The sequence below is a fragment of the Trichinella spiralis genome (genome assembly GCF_000181795.1).
Source record: "Trichinella spiralis strain ISS 195 chromosome Unknown Scfld4, whole genome shotgun sequence".
NCBI classification, from domain to species: domain Eukaryota; kingdom Metazoa; phylum Nematoda; class Enoplea; order Trichinellida; family Trichinellidae; genus Trichinella; species Trichinella spiralis.
In genome coordinates this window covers 6055903-6075539 of record NW_003526943.1, presented here as the reverse complement: position 1 = coordinate 6075539, position 19637 = coordinate 6055903, and the positions used below count along the sequence as shown (strand labels likewise).

At 32.6% G+C, this 19637-nt stretch overlaps 2 protein-coding genes across 2 annotated transcripts; one reads left to right on the top strand and one right to left on the bottom strand.

Annotated features, from left to right (window-relative positions):
* Positions 1 to 31: 31 nt before the first annotated feature.
* Positions 32 to 13150, top strand: Tsp_01468 (putative fibronectin type III domain protein). Its single transcript, XM_003377260.1, has 37 exons — positions 32 to 194; positions 368 to 499; positions 556 to 720; positions 774 to 866; positions 1194 to 1475; positions 1532 to 1620; positions 1720 to 1918; positions 1975 to 2339; positions 2401 to 2596; positions 2904 to 3188; positions 3242 to 3339; positions 3553 to 3748; positions 3840 to 4121; positions 4265 to 4362; positions 4421 to 4598; positions 4671 to 4925; positions 4981 to 5075; positions 5130 to 5343; positions 5396 to 5656; positions 5749 to 5840; positions 5893 to 6085; positions 6533 to 6621; positions 6675 to 6882; positions 6944 to 7486; positions 7732 to 8030; positions 8190 to 9821; positions 9876 to 10092; positions 10143 to 10267; positions 10322 to 10484; positions 10588 to 10808; positions 10861 to 11056; positions 11163 to 11210; positions 11376 to 11476; positions 11692 to 11899; positions 11985 to 12116; positions 12179 to 12823; positions 12888 to 13150. Exons 1-37 carry the CDS (start codon positions 32 to 34, stop codon positions 13148 to 13150), a joined length of 9021 nt encoding a protein of 3006 aa, XP_003377308.1.
* A 232-nt stretch (positions 13151 to 13382) lies between these two features.
* Tsp_01469 (myotubularin) lies at positions 13383 to 19353 on the bottom strand. The gene is made up of 16 exons (XM_003377259.1): positions 19321 to 19353; positions 17656 to 17706; positions 17463 to 17573; positions 16250 to 16412; positions 16010 to 16167; positions 15675 to 15938; positions 15469 to 15601; positions 15272 to 15384; positions 15065 to 15205; positions 14750 to 15003; positions 14532 to 14660; positions 14202 to 14328; positions 13954 to 14124; positions 13584 to 13784; positions 13478 to 13501; positions 13383 to 13454 (listed from the first exon to the last, which is right to left on the bottom strand). The coding sequence occupies exons 1-16, from the start codon at positions 19351 to 19353 to the stop codon at positions 13383 to 13385; spliced, it is 2145 nt and encodes a 714-aa protein (XP_003377307.1).
* Between the last annotated feature and the right edge of the window lie 284 nt (positions 19354 to 19637).

Genomic DNA, 19637 nt, shown 5'->3' with positions numbered 1-19637 from the left:
CATGTTGTGCATGAATATAATTTAACGTTGTATGGTATTGCTAGACATGATTGACGAATATCGGCTGCCAGGAAATCCATGTGTATTTAACCATGCAGGCTGCAGTCACATATGTCACTTTTTGGGCAAAAATGTTACTGAATGTCAGTGTCCAGATGGGTACAGATTGAGTAGTGATTTGAAAACTTGTCAAGGTATTTATAATTTTCAATTATAATAATGCTTTTGATAATTTTGAAGCATTCGGTCTGTTTTGAATAATGCATCTTTTAAGTTAAACTTATTCCTATGTAATTAACTTGGAAATTATTTCTTTTCATTAAAATTTTATTTCTGATTTCTGCTTGAATTTTAAACATGTTTTCAGAGACACAGAATATCTGTGATCTTGATAACGGTGGCTGCAGTCATTACTGTGCTGAAGACAATTCTGATCGTGGATACCGATGTTTTTGTCCGCAAAACTATGTTTTGGATAAGGACGGGCATAATTGCAAGCGTAAGATGGACAATTCAAATTTTTTAGGACAAAAAGAAAATAACTATTTCATTCAGGAACCAGTTTAATGGAAACTGGTGATTCTGGCTTATGTGGTGATGTGCCGTATGGTTATCCCAATGGTGACTGTGTTGATACATGTCAGATGAATCAAGATTGTGGAGTTGGTGAATACTGTTGTTGGAATGGCTGTAGTCAGGTGTGCTTTCAACCAGTTAGCGGTAAATTTAGTTTGGTTTTGCAATTTGGCAAGTTATTTGACTTTTAATTTCAGATTTGCCTATTTGTGAAGATTCAGATGGATGTGATTGTAGCTCGCACAATCTTACTCATTATCGATGTGATTGCAAGCCTCATATTTGCTTAAGTACTTAAATTTTTTACCTATGATTTTATGGCAGTTTTATAAGCTGTTTAATGCATGACAGATCTTAATTGAATGATTGCTTTAATTTTTTTAAAGGTTAAAAATGTAATAATGTTTGTGATATATGCATTACATGATTTTGGTTATAACTTTAACTGATGAATATTTATAATAACATAAATGAATATGGTTATGGTTGCAGCAGTTTTAATACATTGTATAAATCAGGTAATGATAACTGTATAAGAACAAAAAAGCGTTACATTGCTTTAACAATTCTATTGTAATGAAATAATTTTTTATTGAAACAAAAATGTTTTATTTAAGTGCCTACTTTTGCGCCAACAGTTTCCATAACTCCTAGCCGAAGGTTGGAAATTAAGCCAGAAAGTGAAGTTAACGTTACTTGCACTGCAAAAGGTTTCCCTACACCAACGTTGAAGTGGTTCAAGGATTCTGTATTGGTAACCAATAAACAGGAGTTGAAGCTGATTTCTCCATCGACGCTCATTTTGAAATTATCTAATGTTTCCAAAACTATGACCCTGCGCTGCGAAGTTGTGAATGACTTGGGAATGGCTAGCTCTCAGTTAGAAGTTTTTGTACCAGGTATTTTCATTAGTGCATCTGTTATTATGAAGAAAATGGCAGTTATAAATTTTTAGGTCCAGGATCGCCACCGAGTAATATAAAATCTACCATTGAAGGAACCAATGTGAAAATCACTTGGCAAGCACCAAAGGGAATTGTTGATGTAAGATTTAGTTTTCAATTAGCTTTTGTTTATTTTTAATATAATCATATTTTTGTTTATAAATTCTGTTTACTATTTCTTATTAAAATTACGCTTTAGAATTTTGAAATATATTACGTTGAAACTGAAGATGTTGGATCCAAACCAAACGGTCGTTGGTCCTCTATTAAAACCGATCAGGAAGAAATAACATTACAATTAAATCCCATGGCAACCTATTATATTAAAATAAGAGCTTTAAATCGTTATGGTCCTGGCCCATTTTCTCCAGTATTTTTTGTTGTCACAGAAAGTTCAGGTATTTGTTAAAGTGAAATAGTTTATTGTTATTTATAAATTATTTTTTCTTTGAAGAATCTAGACCATTCGTCAAAATTGAACAAGGAAAAGAAGCGCATATCCCGCCAGGAGGTAGCATTGATTTGAAATGTTTAGCAAGCGGGATTCCTACTCCAATAATTGCGTGGTACAAGAAAGGAAAACTTTTGCAGTCAAATACAGAACCCAGTACAACCATGCAAATAAAAGTAGAAGGATTGGTAGAAACAACTGGCTTTCAATGCGTTGCTGAAAATAAAATGGGAAAATCAACTGCTTCGATACAAGTTTCAGTTCTCGGACCTGGTTCTCCACCAGAAAATATAAAATATCGCCTCAGTGATGGAGTGAATGTTAAAATAGCATGGGATCCACCTCGGTACCCGAATGGAAATATATCTGTATAAGTTTAATTATTTTTAGTGCTCTCAAATATAATTTGTAAAATATTATGTGTTGTAGGGTTATGCTGTTCATTTTACAGAAAATGCAGAAGAACCTCTTGAGTTGTGGGAAGTGATAGTAACTGGAATAAATCGTTCGGCAGAAGTTACAAATTTAAATCCCTGGACAAAATACACATTCGGAATTCGAGCTTTCAACGTATTTGGTCCAGGTCCTTTGTCGCCACAGTTCTATTTGAATACAACTCAGCAAAGTAATTTTCATAATTTTACATGAAATAATAAGTATTTAGAACGATAACTTCTAATAAAGTGGAAGCTTTTCATATTGTTAATACTTTAATAAAGTGGCAATGCTTAATTGCATGTTATCACAGCTTTTCAAAATGTCATTAATGAAATATATCAAATAATTAGAAGTAAAATAAGCATTAAATGTATGTAATATATATTATCTGCAATATTTAATATAGTAAGTACAGAATCTAACGATATGAATTGAATCATTGTGCTTTGTGAAATATTTCATAATTAAACATGAATATTATTTTATTTATTTAGAAATGAAGCCATCAATTACTCTACATCCATCCTCAACAGTTTTCATTGCACCAGGAGGGTCGATAAACATATCATGTAGTTCCAGTGGATATCCAGTCCCTTATTTGCGATGGACTAAAGAAGACGAAGAAATTCAATCAACTTTTCAACCTGAAACAAGCAACGATGATCTGGAAACGACTAAACTTCTTGTTATAGAAGAAATATACGAAACTTCAACGTTTGTCTGTACAGCAGAAAATTCTGTAGGAATTGAAAGCAAAGAAATTGATGTAGAAGTGACAGGTATATATATGCAGTGATTTACTTTACTTCTTTTAGAAATTAATACATTTTAGGACCGGGTACATCGCCTAATAATTTTGAAGCGAATAGTTCAGGCCGTAATGTTCACTTTCACTGGGAACCACCGACAATTCAAAACGGAAAGATTGTGGTAAGCAGTTTCAAAAGAATATATATATATATATATATATATATATATATATATATATATATATTTATTTATTTAATTATCATACCCAAGCAAGTTGAATAGGTTGTGGTAATTTTTTATAACTCTGTAAACTGTAATTTATAAATCATAAACTGTAACTCTAACATTTAATTATAAAACATCAAATGCTTTTTGCTAAAGAGAATTTTGCAGGACTATGTCATTTACATCTCTGATGATCCTAACCAACCTTTGAGTAACTGGAAAGAATACGCTGTTGGTGGTGACAGCTTAGAGTCATTAATTACACTTGATCCAAATACTGTGTATTATGCAAAAATTGCCGGCGTTACTGCTCTTGGCACTGGAGTTTTATCTGAACCACTTATTTTTGAAACTGTTCAACTTGGTATATGCTTGCGCTCTTTAATTTACTTATTATTTTACTCTATAAAATTTCTTTCACATTTTCAAATTACATGTACACTATTTAAAATTAGCTCCGGAAGTTATCATTGAACCAGAAGGTGAGGTATTGCAAGTGGAATTAGGAAGCATTCATGAAATTACGTGCATCGCTACTGGAAATCCGCCACCACTGGTTATATGGTATAAAAATGGTCAGAAAATGAAATCATGGAAAATGTCAGCAGATGATTTGGAACTGGATGATCCAAGTTTTGTGCTAACTGTTGGGGAGTTGACAGAAAACGTACTGCTTAAATGCGAAGCAGAAAATGATGTTGGCAAAGCTTTTAAGACAATAACTTTGGTGGTATTAGGTAAATGATGTTTAATAATTTTGAATAAAATATTGATTCAGCTGTAGTGCATTTTATATTATATTACATTGTGCGATCATTTATATAAAATTATACATCAATTTAGAGTTTTTGTCTAAAATTTAAAAAATTTCGTTTTTGAGGTGCTGGATCGCCACCTGACAACATTCGACATTCAGTAATTGGAAATAAAGTGCTGTTACGATGGAATGAGCCAAAGCATAAAACTGGGAAGATTAAAGTAAATTTATCATATTTATTCATATATCTTTAACTGATTTTTGAGATACCTGTTTTAGTATTACAATATTAGTTATGCTCATGAAAGTGAAACTGAACCAAGAAAATGGAATAGCATCAAAGTTCCCGGCCATCGAAGGCAGTATCAAATCAATGACTTATTGCCGGAAAAGTCATATTTAGTAAAATTAGCAGCTGTTGGTGAAAATGGCATAAGCCCGTTTTCAGAACCAATTCGTGTTACTTTGCATCCAAAAGGCAAATTTTTAACTACGTGGTCATTTTATTGAACTTCAGCATAGATTTTAGAATTCAAGCCGGTTGTTTCTATCGATCCAGCATTGCATGAGTATTTTCTTCAACCTGGAGAAGAAATTAACATTAATTGTACTGCCCAAGGTGTACCGCCCCCAAAGGTCAGTTGGTACAGAGGAGGTGAACGGATAACAAATATTGAGAATGCAGTTATGCTCAGCGAAGAACCACAAGAGTCGACTGAATATGAGTGCATTGCGTTCAACAAGCTTGGCTCTTCGTCCGTTAAAGTAGCCGTGATTATTAACGGTAAGCGTTTGTATTCCTAATAAACAATTTTAATATTAGAAATTTTTTCCTTGAGATAAAACCAATCTTCCTGTTAATGTACGTGCACAAGCTAAAGGTACTACGGTGAATGTTTCGTGGCAGTCTGAATCTCCAGACGATACTTTGCAGGTTCGACATATTTTAATGGAATATAATTATTTTAATTTAATAAATAGCTTTAAGGCATTTGTTGTTCATTTCACTAATGACAGTGGCATACCTCTTAAAATGTGGTATCAGCTTGTGGAGCCTGCATATTATATCGAACAGAAAAATTACTCTGTAAGTTTAGAAGATCTCGCTCCAGACACTCTTTATTTTATTCGCATACGAGCTTTGACTGATAACGGAATGGGACCGTTAAGTGAAATTGCTGAAGTTATGACATCTTTGAACAGTAAACTGTTGCAGAGTTATCTTGAATTTCAGCTTAAGACAAATTTCTTTAGCAGAAAATAGTATTCTTGCAAAGACAATACCAGAATCAGAGGTGGAAGTTCCATTTGGCGGAAGTGCTGTTGTTCATTGCCTTGGCATTGGAGAACCTACTCCTTCTGTGACATTACAGACAGACGATATAATTTTGAATGAGCCACTGCTAAGTGAAGTCGAATATGAGCTGAAGAATGTGAAAGATAAAATTACTTTGGAATGCACTGCTGTCAATGACGCTGGTGTTGCATATGAAGTATTAACAGTAATTCCATCAGGTAAACTGCTTTGTGTTTGTAATGGCTTTGTAATTGTAATTGTAATTGAATTTGTAATTGTAATTGACTTTGTAATGCACATATGAATTTAGATGTGCTTACGGAAAATGGAAAACCGGCAATAATTTTCGATAATGGTAACTTCTATGCAAGATGGTCTTATTTGGACCCTGATGAATCTTTAGTATGAATTATGCGTGTTGTTTGTTTTAATAAATAATAGTTGTGTATTACAGCAACATAATTTATATACATCAATGAATGCACAAACTCCCTTAGAATTATGGGATTCAGTAGATATTGATCCAGTTGAAAGAGTACTTCCGTTAAATTCTTTTGAACCTGGATCACATGTATATTATCAGTTGCAGTCTTTCCAATCAGACGGTTTTCAGATAAAATATCCAATATCAAGAATCGACATTCCAAGTAAGTTTATAAAAGTTTATATTTTTAAAGATTTTCTTATTTAAAAATCAAGCTGGTATTATATAAAATATGCATATATTCTGTTTTATTTAAAATTTCACAAGATAAAATTTAAGCATGTTATCTATAGCATCATATTAACACATTTTTTAAATATTTTTATTCATTTTTCAATGCACTGGTTAAGATATAAAAGTCAGGGTTTATTTAATTTTATCTATCTTATTATACGATAGGCATGATGTGCATGCATTTTTACTAAACTTACAACGAAAGCGGATGCATTGTTGTTTTCAAGTATAATATGAAAAATAAATTTTGAGACTTAGATGCAGTCACTTTATCAAATATTTTTGAAATAGAATAATACGTGTTAAGCTTACAACCTACAACAATCTTCAATTTATTATGGTATACTGCAATACACTTAATACTTTGTGTTTGCAGAGCTTCCTGAAAGCATTCAGTTTAAACAAAGTAATGGCAAAATGGACTTGAAAATTTCCGATTTCAAATTACCAACAAGCAATTTGACTGTAAAGCTTTAATTACTGGGTTTTTCGACATTTTCTGACTGAAATATTTCTAGACTTTACATGTAGTGTTGACAGATGATTTAAACAAACCGATGGAATCATGGTTCAGTGTTCCTTTATCTCTGGATAAGCAAAATGTTGTTGAATCAGTGCCAAATATATCTCCGAATAAAACTTACTATGTGAAGTTTGTTTCAATGAAAAATGGCATTCAACAATTGCTCAGTGATGTATATAATGTTACTTCGCCTGCACTTGATGGTATGTTGAAAACTGTGTAAAAGCGCAGTGCTTTTAACTAAGAATGCTTTTTATTTCATAGAGAACTGCAAATTGGCAGGGTGTGAACACACTTGTAGGACATATGGCAATTTAGAGAATGAGTTACATTCAGTGAAATGCGAATGCTTTGCCGGATACACTTTGAATCCTGATTTAAAAACATGTTTTCCGATTATGGCAGCATCTGTCCTTCCTGAACAAGTAAAGGATAATGATGAAGCATGTACATTACCTTCTGAGCAACTGAAATGCAGCGGTACGAACGAGGGATGGTATTTCGACCCAACAGTACACGAATGTGTTTTACAAAAAAGAAGCGGATGTGATTCTAACAGTTTTGAGTTTCAAAACAGATTGGATTGTATGGATAGTTGCAGCGAAACGCTTTGTCATAAAATGCGACGTGAACATTTTTTACAAAAAAATGTAGAAGCATATTTGCCAGAATGTGATGAAAATGGTGATTTTGATTCCCTGCAGTGTCATCAGCATGCTGGTGAATGCTGGTGTGTGGATAGTGATACTGGAAAAGAAATTGCTGGGACGAAGAAAAGCATTTCAGAAGAACTTCCTGTTTGCAAAGGTAAATTATAAATATATAATTAATCCATGTTTATATGTGTAATTTTAAATAACTGTATTGCATAACACTGCAATTATTAATTTTATGTGTTTTTAGATTATATAGTCAGGTTTGATATTTTCACGTAAATCTTTATTTGGAATGTCCATTATGCTTATCCTGCTTTTTAGAAATTTTTGAACAACAGAATTAGATGATTTATGTTCAAATGAATTAAGTAATTCAAACATTCATTTTAATTTAAGGATGCATTCAGCAGTTGGATGACGTCTTATCTGCCTACCAAAATGATCCCTCAGTGGATTTTTACAAGCCTAGATGCACTGAAGACGGATTTTATGAACCCCTTCAGTGTTCAAATGATGGAAACGAATGTTGGTGTGTTGATGAAGAAACTGGTGATGAAATTGAAGGAACAAAATCTTCTGAACTTCCATTATTCTGTGAAAATCAAGAAGATATTCAACCAGAAAATGTACAAGCAATTATAAAAAATTCTTCCATATACTTGAAGTGGAACATGTCTGAAAATTCTGCAGTAAAAGTAAGTTCCATTGCTATTGCACAAAAATGTAAAAGTTTTATGATTAAAAAGTCATGAACATAATCTCTAAAGTTAGCATATTAGTTAAAATAAATCTAGCAGTAATGATCCTATTTATATTGACAGATTGTTTTAAATTTACAAAATTTTTATTTTAAGAAATATTACATTTATTACACCCAAAATCCTGACGATCCTGTAAATAAATGGTACGTTGTTGTTTTGTATTCACCTATGGACAAAACTGAATTCAAATTGATGAATGCCGCTTTGCCTAAAGCAAATTACGCTATCAAGGTTAAGCCAGTGTTTGCAAACGGTGGAACAGGAAGAACATCGACTGTGAGTTTTGTAAATTCTACATTTGATCCACCTTCGAAGCCAGCAAATTTTCGACTTGAAAAAGTGACTGATCGCTTGGCAACCTTGACTTGGGATAGACCTTCGGATTGGGATGAGACAGATACAAAAGTCGTCGTATACACGACAGATTTAACAACAGGGAAGAAGATGCAGTCGAGTGAATTAGATGAGGACAATTCGCATACATTAGAATTGTCACCAGAAAGCAGTTACACAGTCACTTTGGCTGCTGTAAACGAATATGGTGAAACTACATTATCAGATGCAATTACATTTCAAACAGATCCCACTGGAAGTTTGCGTCAGAGTACTGATTTACCTGTGCAGGTTACTGGTTTTTCTGCTGACCCCAAAACTGAGACAGAAGATACTGTTCATCCGAAAGAATTGCTATTTTTTGAATTTTCAAATAGTTCAAAATTAACAGTGCCAAATGCCACAACAGAATTTCAGTCAAATGCAACCGTTGATGGAGTAGAAGATGATAATGAACCGGAGGATAAATTTTCATATGAAACAATAACAGATGATGATGCTGAAACAAATGGTGATGGAAAAACAGATGATTCATCATTTTCTGACAAAAAGCAAACAAATGGAAAAAGTGCTTATCATAAAGGAAAAATGTCTGAAAAACCCTCAAAGAAGAGACCACAGTCCAGCAGCGTGGATGACGACAAAGCAGAAAAATTGTGGCAATCACTTCCTGAAACGCCTTCAAAGAATGTTAGCTTGCATGGTCCAGCTACCACGTATGAAACAGAAAAGCCAGTGATATCAGATTCAAATTTAAAGAAGGCTACAGAAGAAAAACCAAAGCATACGAATGAAGATGAAAACATTCCTGAAGAAAATAAGAACCTTGAAATATTCCACACCACTTTAATGCCTGTTACTCGAAGTTTATTATTTGGTGAAACAACAGATGTCAACTTAAACAGTGAGTTACCTCATAATAAAAGTTCTGAATTTCAACCTGAAGAAGAATTTGGAAGAACCGACGAAGAAGAAGAAGCTCACACTTTAAGTGAAACTGATGAAAGCACAAATACGACTCTGCTCAATAAGCAATCTTCTGCCTCAAATAATGAAGACATAACTGTGCATCCGAATCTTCCTCATATGACGTCTCTGCAAATTACTACTCCAACATTAGCTGAAAATGATGTAGGGATTGTTTATTCTACATCTGATTTTGACCTTCAAAAAAGGCCAATCGTTATTAATGAACCTACTGAATTGAAGCGTCTATCTCCATTCGACCCATCGTATAGTGGACCCACTACATTGATGACTGACACTCCATCAATATGGCAGGGCGATGATGAAACGACGCCTGGTTTTGTAGATTTTCAGTTAACTCCTAAAGGAAATAATGGGGGTTTTAGTGTTTACTGGAAACCAGAAAAATCATCTCCTGAAATAACAGTAAGTGAAAATAATATTACTACTTTTGCGTAGTTTACTTTCTTAACTATTTAGGATTATTCTATCTGGCTATCTGAAGGAAAGCACGACAAAATGCCAGCAGATGTAAAGCGATTTCGGGTGCCAGCTAGTGAGAGCAAATTTAACTATGAAACGAATAATGCTTTACCTTACACTGTTTGGATGAGTGCTAGTAATTCAAATGGTGAAGGCCCATTGTCCAAACCGAAACTTTGGATGCGTAATCGCTTATCTCGACCAAGCCAGACAAGTAAATGTTAAAAACAAACTTGATTAAATTGAGTCATTTTATATTTATAGCAGTTAAAAAAGCACACGTGCCAAAATGGACACCGGTTTTAATATCAGCAAAACCAACTGATTACAATGCAATAGATGTTGAATGGATTGTTCCACGTGGGCGGCATATGCCACGATCAGTAGACGTTTAAAATTTTCTTTTTTACAACAGAATGAATACTTTATTAAAATTTGTTCAGGATTTAATGATTTTGTACAGCTCTGATCCAGAGAAAGCCAAAGATAAATGGAAAGCTCAGGCGGTACGCTCTAACCAAGATAGGAAAGAAGTACTCCATGTTCCGGATACAAGTATTCCTTATCATATATGCTTGCAATTTCGCAATCAGCATGGTTCTGGACGTTTATCAAATTGCATGCTGACAAAACCATTTAATAATGGTGAACAAATATGAACGATGTGATTTTTCTGTTTAATATGTTTTTAGCGCATTTTCAAATTTAGATGCTGAATATTACACAACTGTAAATGGTTATACAATGGAAGATCCTTCCAATAATACTCCGTTTAAAAACTTGAATAATCTTCTCAGTGGAACAATTACATCAGAAGAGAATAACTACCCTCCAAGTTGGGCACCAGATATTCTTTTTGCTGAAATGACTGCGCCTGACAGAGCAACAGTTTACTGGGAAGTTCCTGAATCGAAAACTTCTTCCAGTTCAGTAAGTTCATATGCAGCTTTGCTGGGCACGGAAGTGTAATTTGTATTTTTAGGATCTCCTGTTATATTACAGTGATGATCCATCTAAGTCGAAGGAAACATGGCCTCATGTGACTGCAAACTCTCTAGTTGATGGTGAATCAAAAATTCGTTTTCCACGTACTGGACGCACTTACACAATCTGTGGGCGTATTCGAAATGCGCATGGTTTTGGCCCGTTTTCGAATTGTATTGTAGCTACGCCATATGGTTAGTATTTTTTTTATTTGTTTGTTTGTTATATGCTTGTTGATTGCTTTGTTATAAATTGATATATATATATATATATATATATATGTGGAAATGTTAATTTTAGTTCATGTTCCAAGACGAAAAATCAGACAATATGAGTTTGAACAGTTTGGTATAGTGTTTGTTTTATAAGTTTTATTTTTATTTGATTTATCTGACAATTCTTATTTGTAGTTCCAAATTATAAAGAGCCAATCGATCAGAGTTCTTTTTCAAAACATAGTAAATTTATTTTATTAAAGACTATTATAATTTAACTGATATATTATTGATTCAGAGCCAAGAGTAGTCCCTTTTATAAAAAGCATTAAACCTCTGACTGCAGAAAATATGGAAGTCAAGTGGAAATTGCCAGATAGGTTTATTGATTCAAACGAAGTAAGTGTTTTATGTACATTTTCCTATATTTGTATATAGTATAAACAATGAAAACAATCATGGATATAACAATTTTTATTATACTTTTAATGAAAAATATAAAGTGAAGAAATTTATTGGTAAAAATATTTTAAAAGAGACAGCATCCAAAAGAAAGTTATTGCATTCAACAAGCGCAATTAATTTACACAATAAATTGCAATTGTGATTTATAGGATTTCATCATTTTCCATACCGACGATCCTGGAAAGCCTTTGAACTTTTGGGATACTACTGCAGTTTTGCCTTCTAGCAGCGGCGATTCATCATCTATCGTAAAAGCAAAATCGGACAAACCGTTCGCAGCTTGCATGCGCGCTAGAAATATATACGGCCTTGGTCCGTTATCAAATTGCGTTCGTACAAAAACTTCGAAAAACAGGGGTAATTAAATGATTAAATGTTGTTGTTCAGTTGAACAGTAAGAAAGCACAGGTTAATTGGTATATTTTTAATATTGTCGTGTTAGGAAAAATTCCTTTCTATTCAACCATTGCTCCCGAAGCAGAGCAAAATTTCAATGATTACACTCCAATACCTATTTATTTATCAACCTCTGACACCAATGCTGAAAGTGAAATGAGCAAAGAAGAAGAATATGGTAATTGAGAAACTGCATTTGTGTATTAAAATCTTTTCACATCTTTTACTCTTGCACAACAGATTATCCATCAACAAGTGCAGGATGGCATCTGAGAAAAGGAACCACTACAGTATCACCAACTGCAGTTTCTGATTTATTTAACAGAAACCGACCATACATTCGTTTGCATGGCAAAATGGATGAAAAAGATCCAAGTGCTGCTGTTCGTGAAAGTAAAAATCCATGGGATGCAACAGACAATGCCAATGAACTGTCATTAGCAGAAAAATTGATACGACCAATTGCTGACAATCATCATAAAGTTTCTCCTCTTCAACTTGTCCAACGAAAAGACGAGGAAGCGATGCAGTCGAATCCCAAAACAGAAAACGACAAAAAAGTAGATGATTGCACAAACTGGCATAAACTTATTCAGTCATTGCCTCAATCGAACGTCTCTGTCGTACCAACTTGTAATTGTACGTGTAAATTTCCATCTGAGAGTGGAGAAGAGAGGCGATGCTTTTATGAAAACATGGATGCAGATGTGGATACAAATGCTGATTTGGCCGATATGAATCACCTTAGTTCGATTACCGTTACACCTCGAATGAAAATAACACCAGTACCAGCAGGCATGGAAGAAGAATGTTCTTGTGTCAAGCCGAAACATGGCAACCTCTGCCCGCCTGGCTATCTGTTGAAAAAAAATAAATGTTACGGTAGTAATTATTTGTATAACTTTTCGCATTCTTCTTATTCACGTGATAAAAAAAAGTCTGTTTTCAGATATTGATGAATGCGGCTACAGAAACGGTGGCTGTTCACACGGTTGCGTTAACACCCCCGGCAATTATTATTGCGCTTGTCCGTATGGAATGGTGAAAGATCCGGAAAATCCATTCCAATGCGTCAATGTAGATAGCATGTTCAGCAAAATCTCCAAACTGTTCAGCATATACATTTGGGATAAACTGAAGCAACAGTCAGTTCCACTGGAAAAAATTACTGCTGGTAGTAGTAGTTCAGACAGCAGTTCAAAGCTGTCTTAATTTTTTCCCATTTTTGAACATCACTAACTAATAACCTCTTAAAAGTCTTTTCATTCAGTAGTGAACATTTAAAAAGAAAAACAATGTACCTCGTTTATTACACAGTTGTTTATAAAATATTTTCATTTAACAATTTTGTAGGCGTAATTTTCACATGGATATAATTTTCTAGCGTATATGGCTTTTTGTCAATTTAGAATCAAAATAAAATGTTCCAAATTACAAGCATAATTTAGTTATGCATTTCGCACAGGCTGGTACCATTTGATCGCAATTTCCATGCCCCGGGAGTTGAGTTCTCGAGCTGCAACATTTCGCACAAAATACCAGTCCACAGTTCCAACAGTGACACTGAAGAAAAAAAAAGAAATTAATGAAATAATAATGATTGTTGTTTCCATTGGGGAAATTAATGTTGAATATCGCTACCAACCCGACGTTCTAAAGGCCAAAATTTGGCGTTGCAAGTTCTATTGCTACAACGAACAGACCGACGCAAGCTGGCCCAGTCCAAAGCAATGGCACATCGCTGATCTATCAGAGGAACATTTATCTCATTGTCAGCTTTATTTTCACAACTAACTGCTGCTGACAAAGGGTGGGAAAAGGTTTCCAAATTTTTTTCTTCATCATTCTGAAAACATGGAAAAAAAAGCATGAAAGGAAAGGGAAGTTTCGCAATTTCAAAAGCACAAAACAACAACAACATCCAATCTGAAAATGCATTAATTCGCCAATGAATGAATGAATGAATAATAATAAAATTAACAAAATTCCCTTCAGATCAGTAATAATTGCCACACCTCGTCACTGTTTGCCGAAATCGACATTTTGTGGATTTCGCAGTGCTCAGCCACAAGCGTGCCGTTTACCGCACAATTGTTGTCATCGGTGGAGGAAGAGTTTTTGGGCAGCAAATTTGAAAATTTCAAACAGCACTGTTGGAAACTTGCTTCACGCTGCTGATTCAATTGCTAAAATAATTTTAAAATACACAAAAAAATCAAATGCAAATACTAATTTAGAGGAAAAAAAAGAACAATGAAATTACGTCTTGCAAATACTGAATGTGGTATTTCAAAGAAAGTATCTGCTGTCTGGAAGAAATCAAAGCGTCCAATAAGTATTCATTAGAGTCACATTTGAAGTCATATCGATTGTACATTGCTCGCCAATAACTAAATATAAAAAACAATTTTCAATAAAAAACAAAGACATAAAAATGTGAATAACAAAGTAATTTTCATTGACTGATTGTTGAATATAAATAAAAAAGGAAATGAAGTGAAAAATCAGTTTCTGCTCGATAAAAAAAATAAATCTGAACATACAATGTTCAATTATGCAAATGTTGATGCGAAAGCAAATCATAATTATATACTTTATTTGCTGAGGTCGTAAATCTGGTTTCAAAATATCTTTGATATCTGACGGGTCGTACAATGGATTGCGAAGAGATTCTTCCAGACGAGACATGTAACCCCAAAGTGAATAAGTTCGTGAGGAAACTCTGAATAAAAAACTTTTTTTTAATTTTAATCATCACCTATCAGCTATTTTTCAAACAAAAAAGCTTCATCTATTTTTTCTTCCTTTTACTTTGACTGGATTCGATCTTTCGTGCTGTTGTACAAAAAAGTACCAAAATTGCACGAATGCAAATGATCGTGTAAAGTAAGCAGAAAGAATTCGTTGAATTCAAATTCCAGCGGATATTGTACAGTCAATTGCCAGACAGCTTCCAGAAATTGAGTAAATACCGGTGCCAGCTCTTTCGAATCAGATGTATAAATGTGACCATATCGATCGGAAAATTTGTGTCCAAATTGCAGCCATTCTTTCTCTATCAATGTCTAAAAATATTCATGGCGAAAATTGATCGCAAAAATTTGCCAGAAACAATATTGTAATAACTGTCTTCAACTGATTTACTTCAAAGCCTTTGATAGTGCGATAAAAAGGGTCCAATAGAATACAAGAGAGACTGACAATCTGTGGCGTCCGATCCCAACCATCCGAACAATGGATTACTACACTTGTTCCAGAAATCACGGTCTAGCAATTAAATATTAAAAAATTCTTTACTCTACTGCATATAATAATTTGAGTAAGCATTATTACTTCACTGACAAAAACAGCAGTTTCAAGCAAAGAGCGAATATGCTTAAGCCAACCACTGTTGACCAATCCTGTTAAAAAGTTGCTAACAGAGACATTTTTCTTATTCCACACAACTAAATAATAATGATTGCGATGATGATGATTACGAATCAAACTGAGATAATTTTCTCAAAGTTAATTCTTCCTTTGTTTCATACCTTCCAGCATTTTTTGCAAACTACCTCGAACAGCATGAATATTTTCTACAGCAAAAAAATGGTAACGTACATGGCTGTAATTACGCTCATCTTCAAAACCTTTGCCAGCAGCTTTGTTAACAATGGCATTGATCTGTAAAGAAAAAAAAATAAAAAACTCATCCCATTCATGAAAGTTCTACAAGCTAAATGTAAGCATGTCATACTTTTGGCCTTGTGTCGACAATGTAAAGCGTTTTCGAATGTGGATTGGTTTTGGCAATGTGCCGCATCAGACTTTCATCTTCAATGCATCTGGCACTGAAACCAGCCAACGGTTGACTGCAGCGACATATGCAAGCTTGATTTGTTCTATGCAAATATGATAGAACTGGCAAACGACCCCGGCTTCGAAATTTCGAAGAACCAATAAGCACTGGCGTGGGAACGTTTTTCGGAACAAAAATTCGCTCTGGATAACCATCACAATACTGCAATACATCACTTATTTATTAATTTATTTATAATTGCTTTTCAATTCAAAAATCAAGCTTTGATTCACTTCAAAATTTTTGTTCAAATCACTAATTGTCCAATTATCATTCGGCAATCCCAGTCGAGCATAATCGTCATACATGTTAATTTCGTTCCAGCCTTCACTTTGCATCAAATCTTTCATTTCAGGTACAAAACAAAAAGCTGGCAAATCGTCAATGCATGCTAAAATTTTGATATTACAAAACTGCTTATTCTATGAAAAGAGTAGACAAAAAAAGTATGCAAAATAAAATTGCTTTCTTACTGGGACGACTCAACGCCAAAAGTGAATCGTATATGTCTTGACAATCTCGCTCTTTAGGAATGATCATTGTTAGAGCAAAGAATATTTTCCCAGAAATAATAAGCGGCCAACCACTGTCAACAGGCTGTGCTCGTTGCAGAGATGAGATCTGACAATGGGAAATCTAAATTTCAAATTTAAATTAATTTTACTCTAAACTTTCAGCCATTATTTGAAGAATTCACTTCAACGTTAACATCTTATTCAATAATTTTAATGCTTTTGAAAATTATTCCTATAATAATTTGCATTCCAGTGTATCAAAAATGTCATCAACTGGAGCGGCATAAAATTTTATTTATTATGGAAATTCTTTTTCAAATCTCAAGTTTTACTTTTCATTTGAAACTGTTGGTTTAAACAAAAATGAAATTAGCAAAGGGAATAATAGATCAACTAGTAATTTATCCTCCATGAAAAATCTAATAAATCTCAAATTTAAAATCAATGTATGCATCCATTGTATAAAGAAAAAAATGAACCGTAAATCATAGAAACAGGAAACGTCAAAATTATAGTATTAATAACTATGGATAAATTAAAAAATAAGAAAAAAACAATAACACAACCGGCTTATATTCACAAATTTACAAGCTATTTATTGAAACTGCTACTATATTACTACAAATAAATTATTATTACATAACGATACACATAGCATAGTTTATCAGTACACAAAGATATTGTTGAATATAAAAATTCATTATAAAAGACCACTTCTGCAAATATTTCAGAACCTCAGTTCTTCTTTCTGTATTGCTAAAAATAGTGTAATAGTAAAAGAAACCATATTCTAGAATGGTTTAAATTGGAGATAAAAATTCGCATCAATTTATAAAACTATGGTCATATTTTGCAAACCGATTAGTTATTCAGATATTTCCTTACTTAATGAAGTAAACTTTTCTTCAAAAGATTTCTAGAAAAAACTAGTATCAAAAAATACTGTCGTCAAATGTTTTTAAAAAATCAGTATCACATAATGAAATATGAATAACTACATCTGAGGCTGCAATGATTTTAATAAATAAAATTAAAAATGTAATTAACTACTGCACAAGCTTTTTTCATATACCATATTTTTATTCAACGTTATTCAGTTCAAAGAAATAATTAACAGCAGTCGTTAAGTAATAATTAGCATAAACATGTTAAATGCAAATACAATTTATACCCAAAGTTCTTTTCCATCTTCAGATGCAAAAATCATATGGGTGTTCGTAATGTACAGCGTTCCACGCTGAGACATATTCGGTTGGCAATCGCACCATTCAACATTTTCCACCTAAATTATTAAAATAAATGTATTTTAAAATAATATGGTCATTCATAAGTTATTTACATCTGTGCATGTCTGCGCAACATACCTTAATATAAGCAATATCAGAAAACGCAGCTTTGTCAGCTCCCATAACACACTAACTTATGAAAAAGAAGAAAACAAAAACTGTAAAAGTTAGATGATCAAAGCATTTAACGAAAAATACTTTCAGTTAACAGCAGAAAAATCAATGCAATTTCATTTTGACTTTATTGAACAATAGAGTAAAAGTCTGAAATCTGATCTAATTAATTCACGCTAACGGTGACTTGTCAAAAAATCGATTCAACCATAACAATTCAACCATGCTGGTCAATATACAATGAAATATTACTTCCAGCTCATAATAAAATTTATCTTTTTCATCATAAAAACTTAAAAATCCATCAAAATTCATAATATATTACATGATTTCGACGCAGCAAATTACACAACAAACATAAAACTATACGTCCGTATTTAAAAACCTCTAACCATAATGAAAATACATTAATGATTGCATAATAATAGAACGAAAATTGCGCCTTTCAACAACTTTAAGTAAATAAGTGAAAACTCATCGTCAGTTCGTCAATTATCGATATGTCCTTTGTATTTAATGCAAATTGTTCATTCAACAATTCCAAATAAGAAAAAAATTAAAAATTATTTTTATTTGATTAAAGTGCTGATAGCGTAAAAGATTTCACATTTCAAAATTAGAATAATTTAAATGTATCTATATATTCACTCTATATGGGCCGACGTTGCATAAAATATAAATTTACAGAGGTAATTGAAAATTTTAATAAAATACGTTGAAAAATCAATTTTACTGCAATGTACAATAAAAAGTAAATAAAGTTCATAAAAATAAATACAATTTTAAAATAATTTTCAAAAAAGTGAATTAACAGTTACATAATAATTAAACTTCATTGTCAAAAAAATTACTGTAGCTCAAGTATTTTAAACAATTCCATTGAACATTATATTTTAATGTAAAAATTCAAATAATGAGAAGATACATCATGGGTAGCAACAATGTTACCTAGAGTGGAAAAGTATCAAATTTTTAGGCAATTAATGCAATATATATTTTACAAATAAAAAATCTCAAGTACTTTCTTGAGATGAGTGATAATTACATGCAAGATAATATACAATATTGAGCATTTACATCGTTTGAAATCAGCAGCCTTCATAGCATCTTATGTTTAAAAAATGTGAAACAATTATTCTGAAAAATGTTTTAACAAAAACACTTCTGTACTAATTGGAATGCGCCAATAATTTGTAGCAAAACCTGAATCATTCATTATTAACATTAAAGTTAATTAAATATTCAATGCAAGAACTGAAAATGCAGCATATTAATTTAAAGCACTTTTGTATATTTAATTTCAGTAAAATTCGCTTCTTCATTCATAAAAATTTCTTTAACATATAACTCAGTATTTTAAAGTAAAATATTTCAATAAACACTAATTTCAATTAAACTTTACAACTGAATCATTGATATTGACAAAAAACAACTGATAAACTTCACATTGCAAAAACATTCAGTAGTAAAAGCATACAAGCTAATCAGTTAAATGTCATGTTATTAAAATGCAATTTTAATTTAATTAGTAATTTGAAAATACTCTTAACAAATGATTCCATACGACACATAAAAAGAAATTCAAATATGCCATTGAATAGCAAATGCTAACGCATCAAAATTACTTACTTTTGGAATTTTAATAATATCCGAAGGTCGCATATTTTGAAAACGCAAGAAGCTTTCTTAAAAGTAGGAAATTTTGAGCTTACTGAAAAATTGTAAGCATACAAAAGCGCTTTAGGTCATGTGGGCAGAGAACAAACTACGGTGAATAAAGACAGCCTACTGTCAACCACGTGTGAGAAATGTGATTGAATTTCAAATGTAATTTAATTTTCTGCTTTTTTAAATAAAGCATAATTTAAATATCTGTGCATTAAACATCCAGTAAATATTAAAAAAATAATTATTCATTTTCACTTATATTTGAAAAATTATTCTTA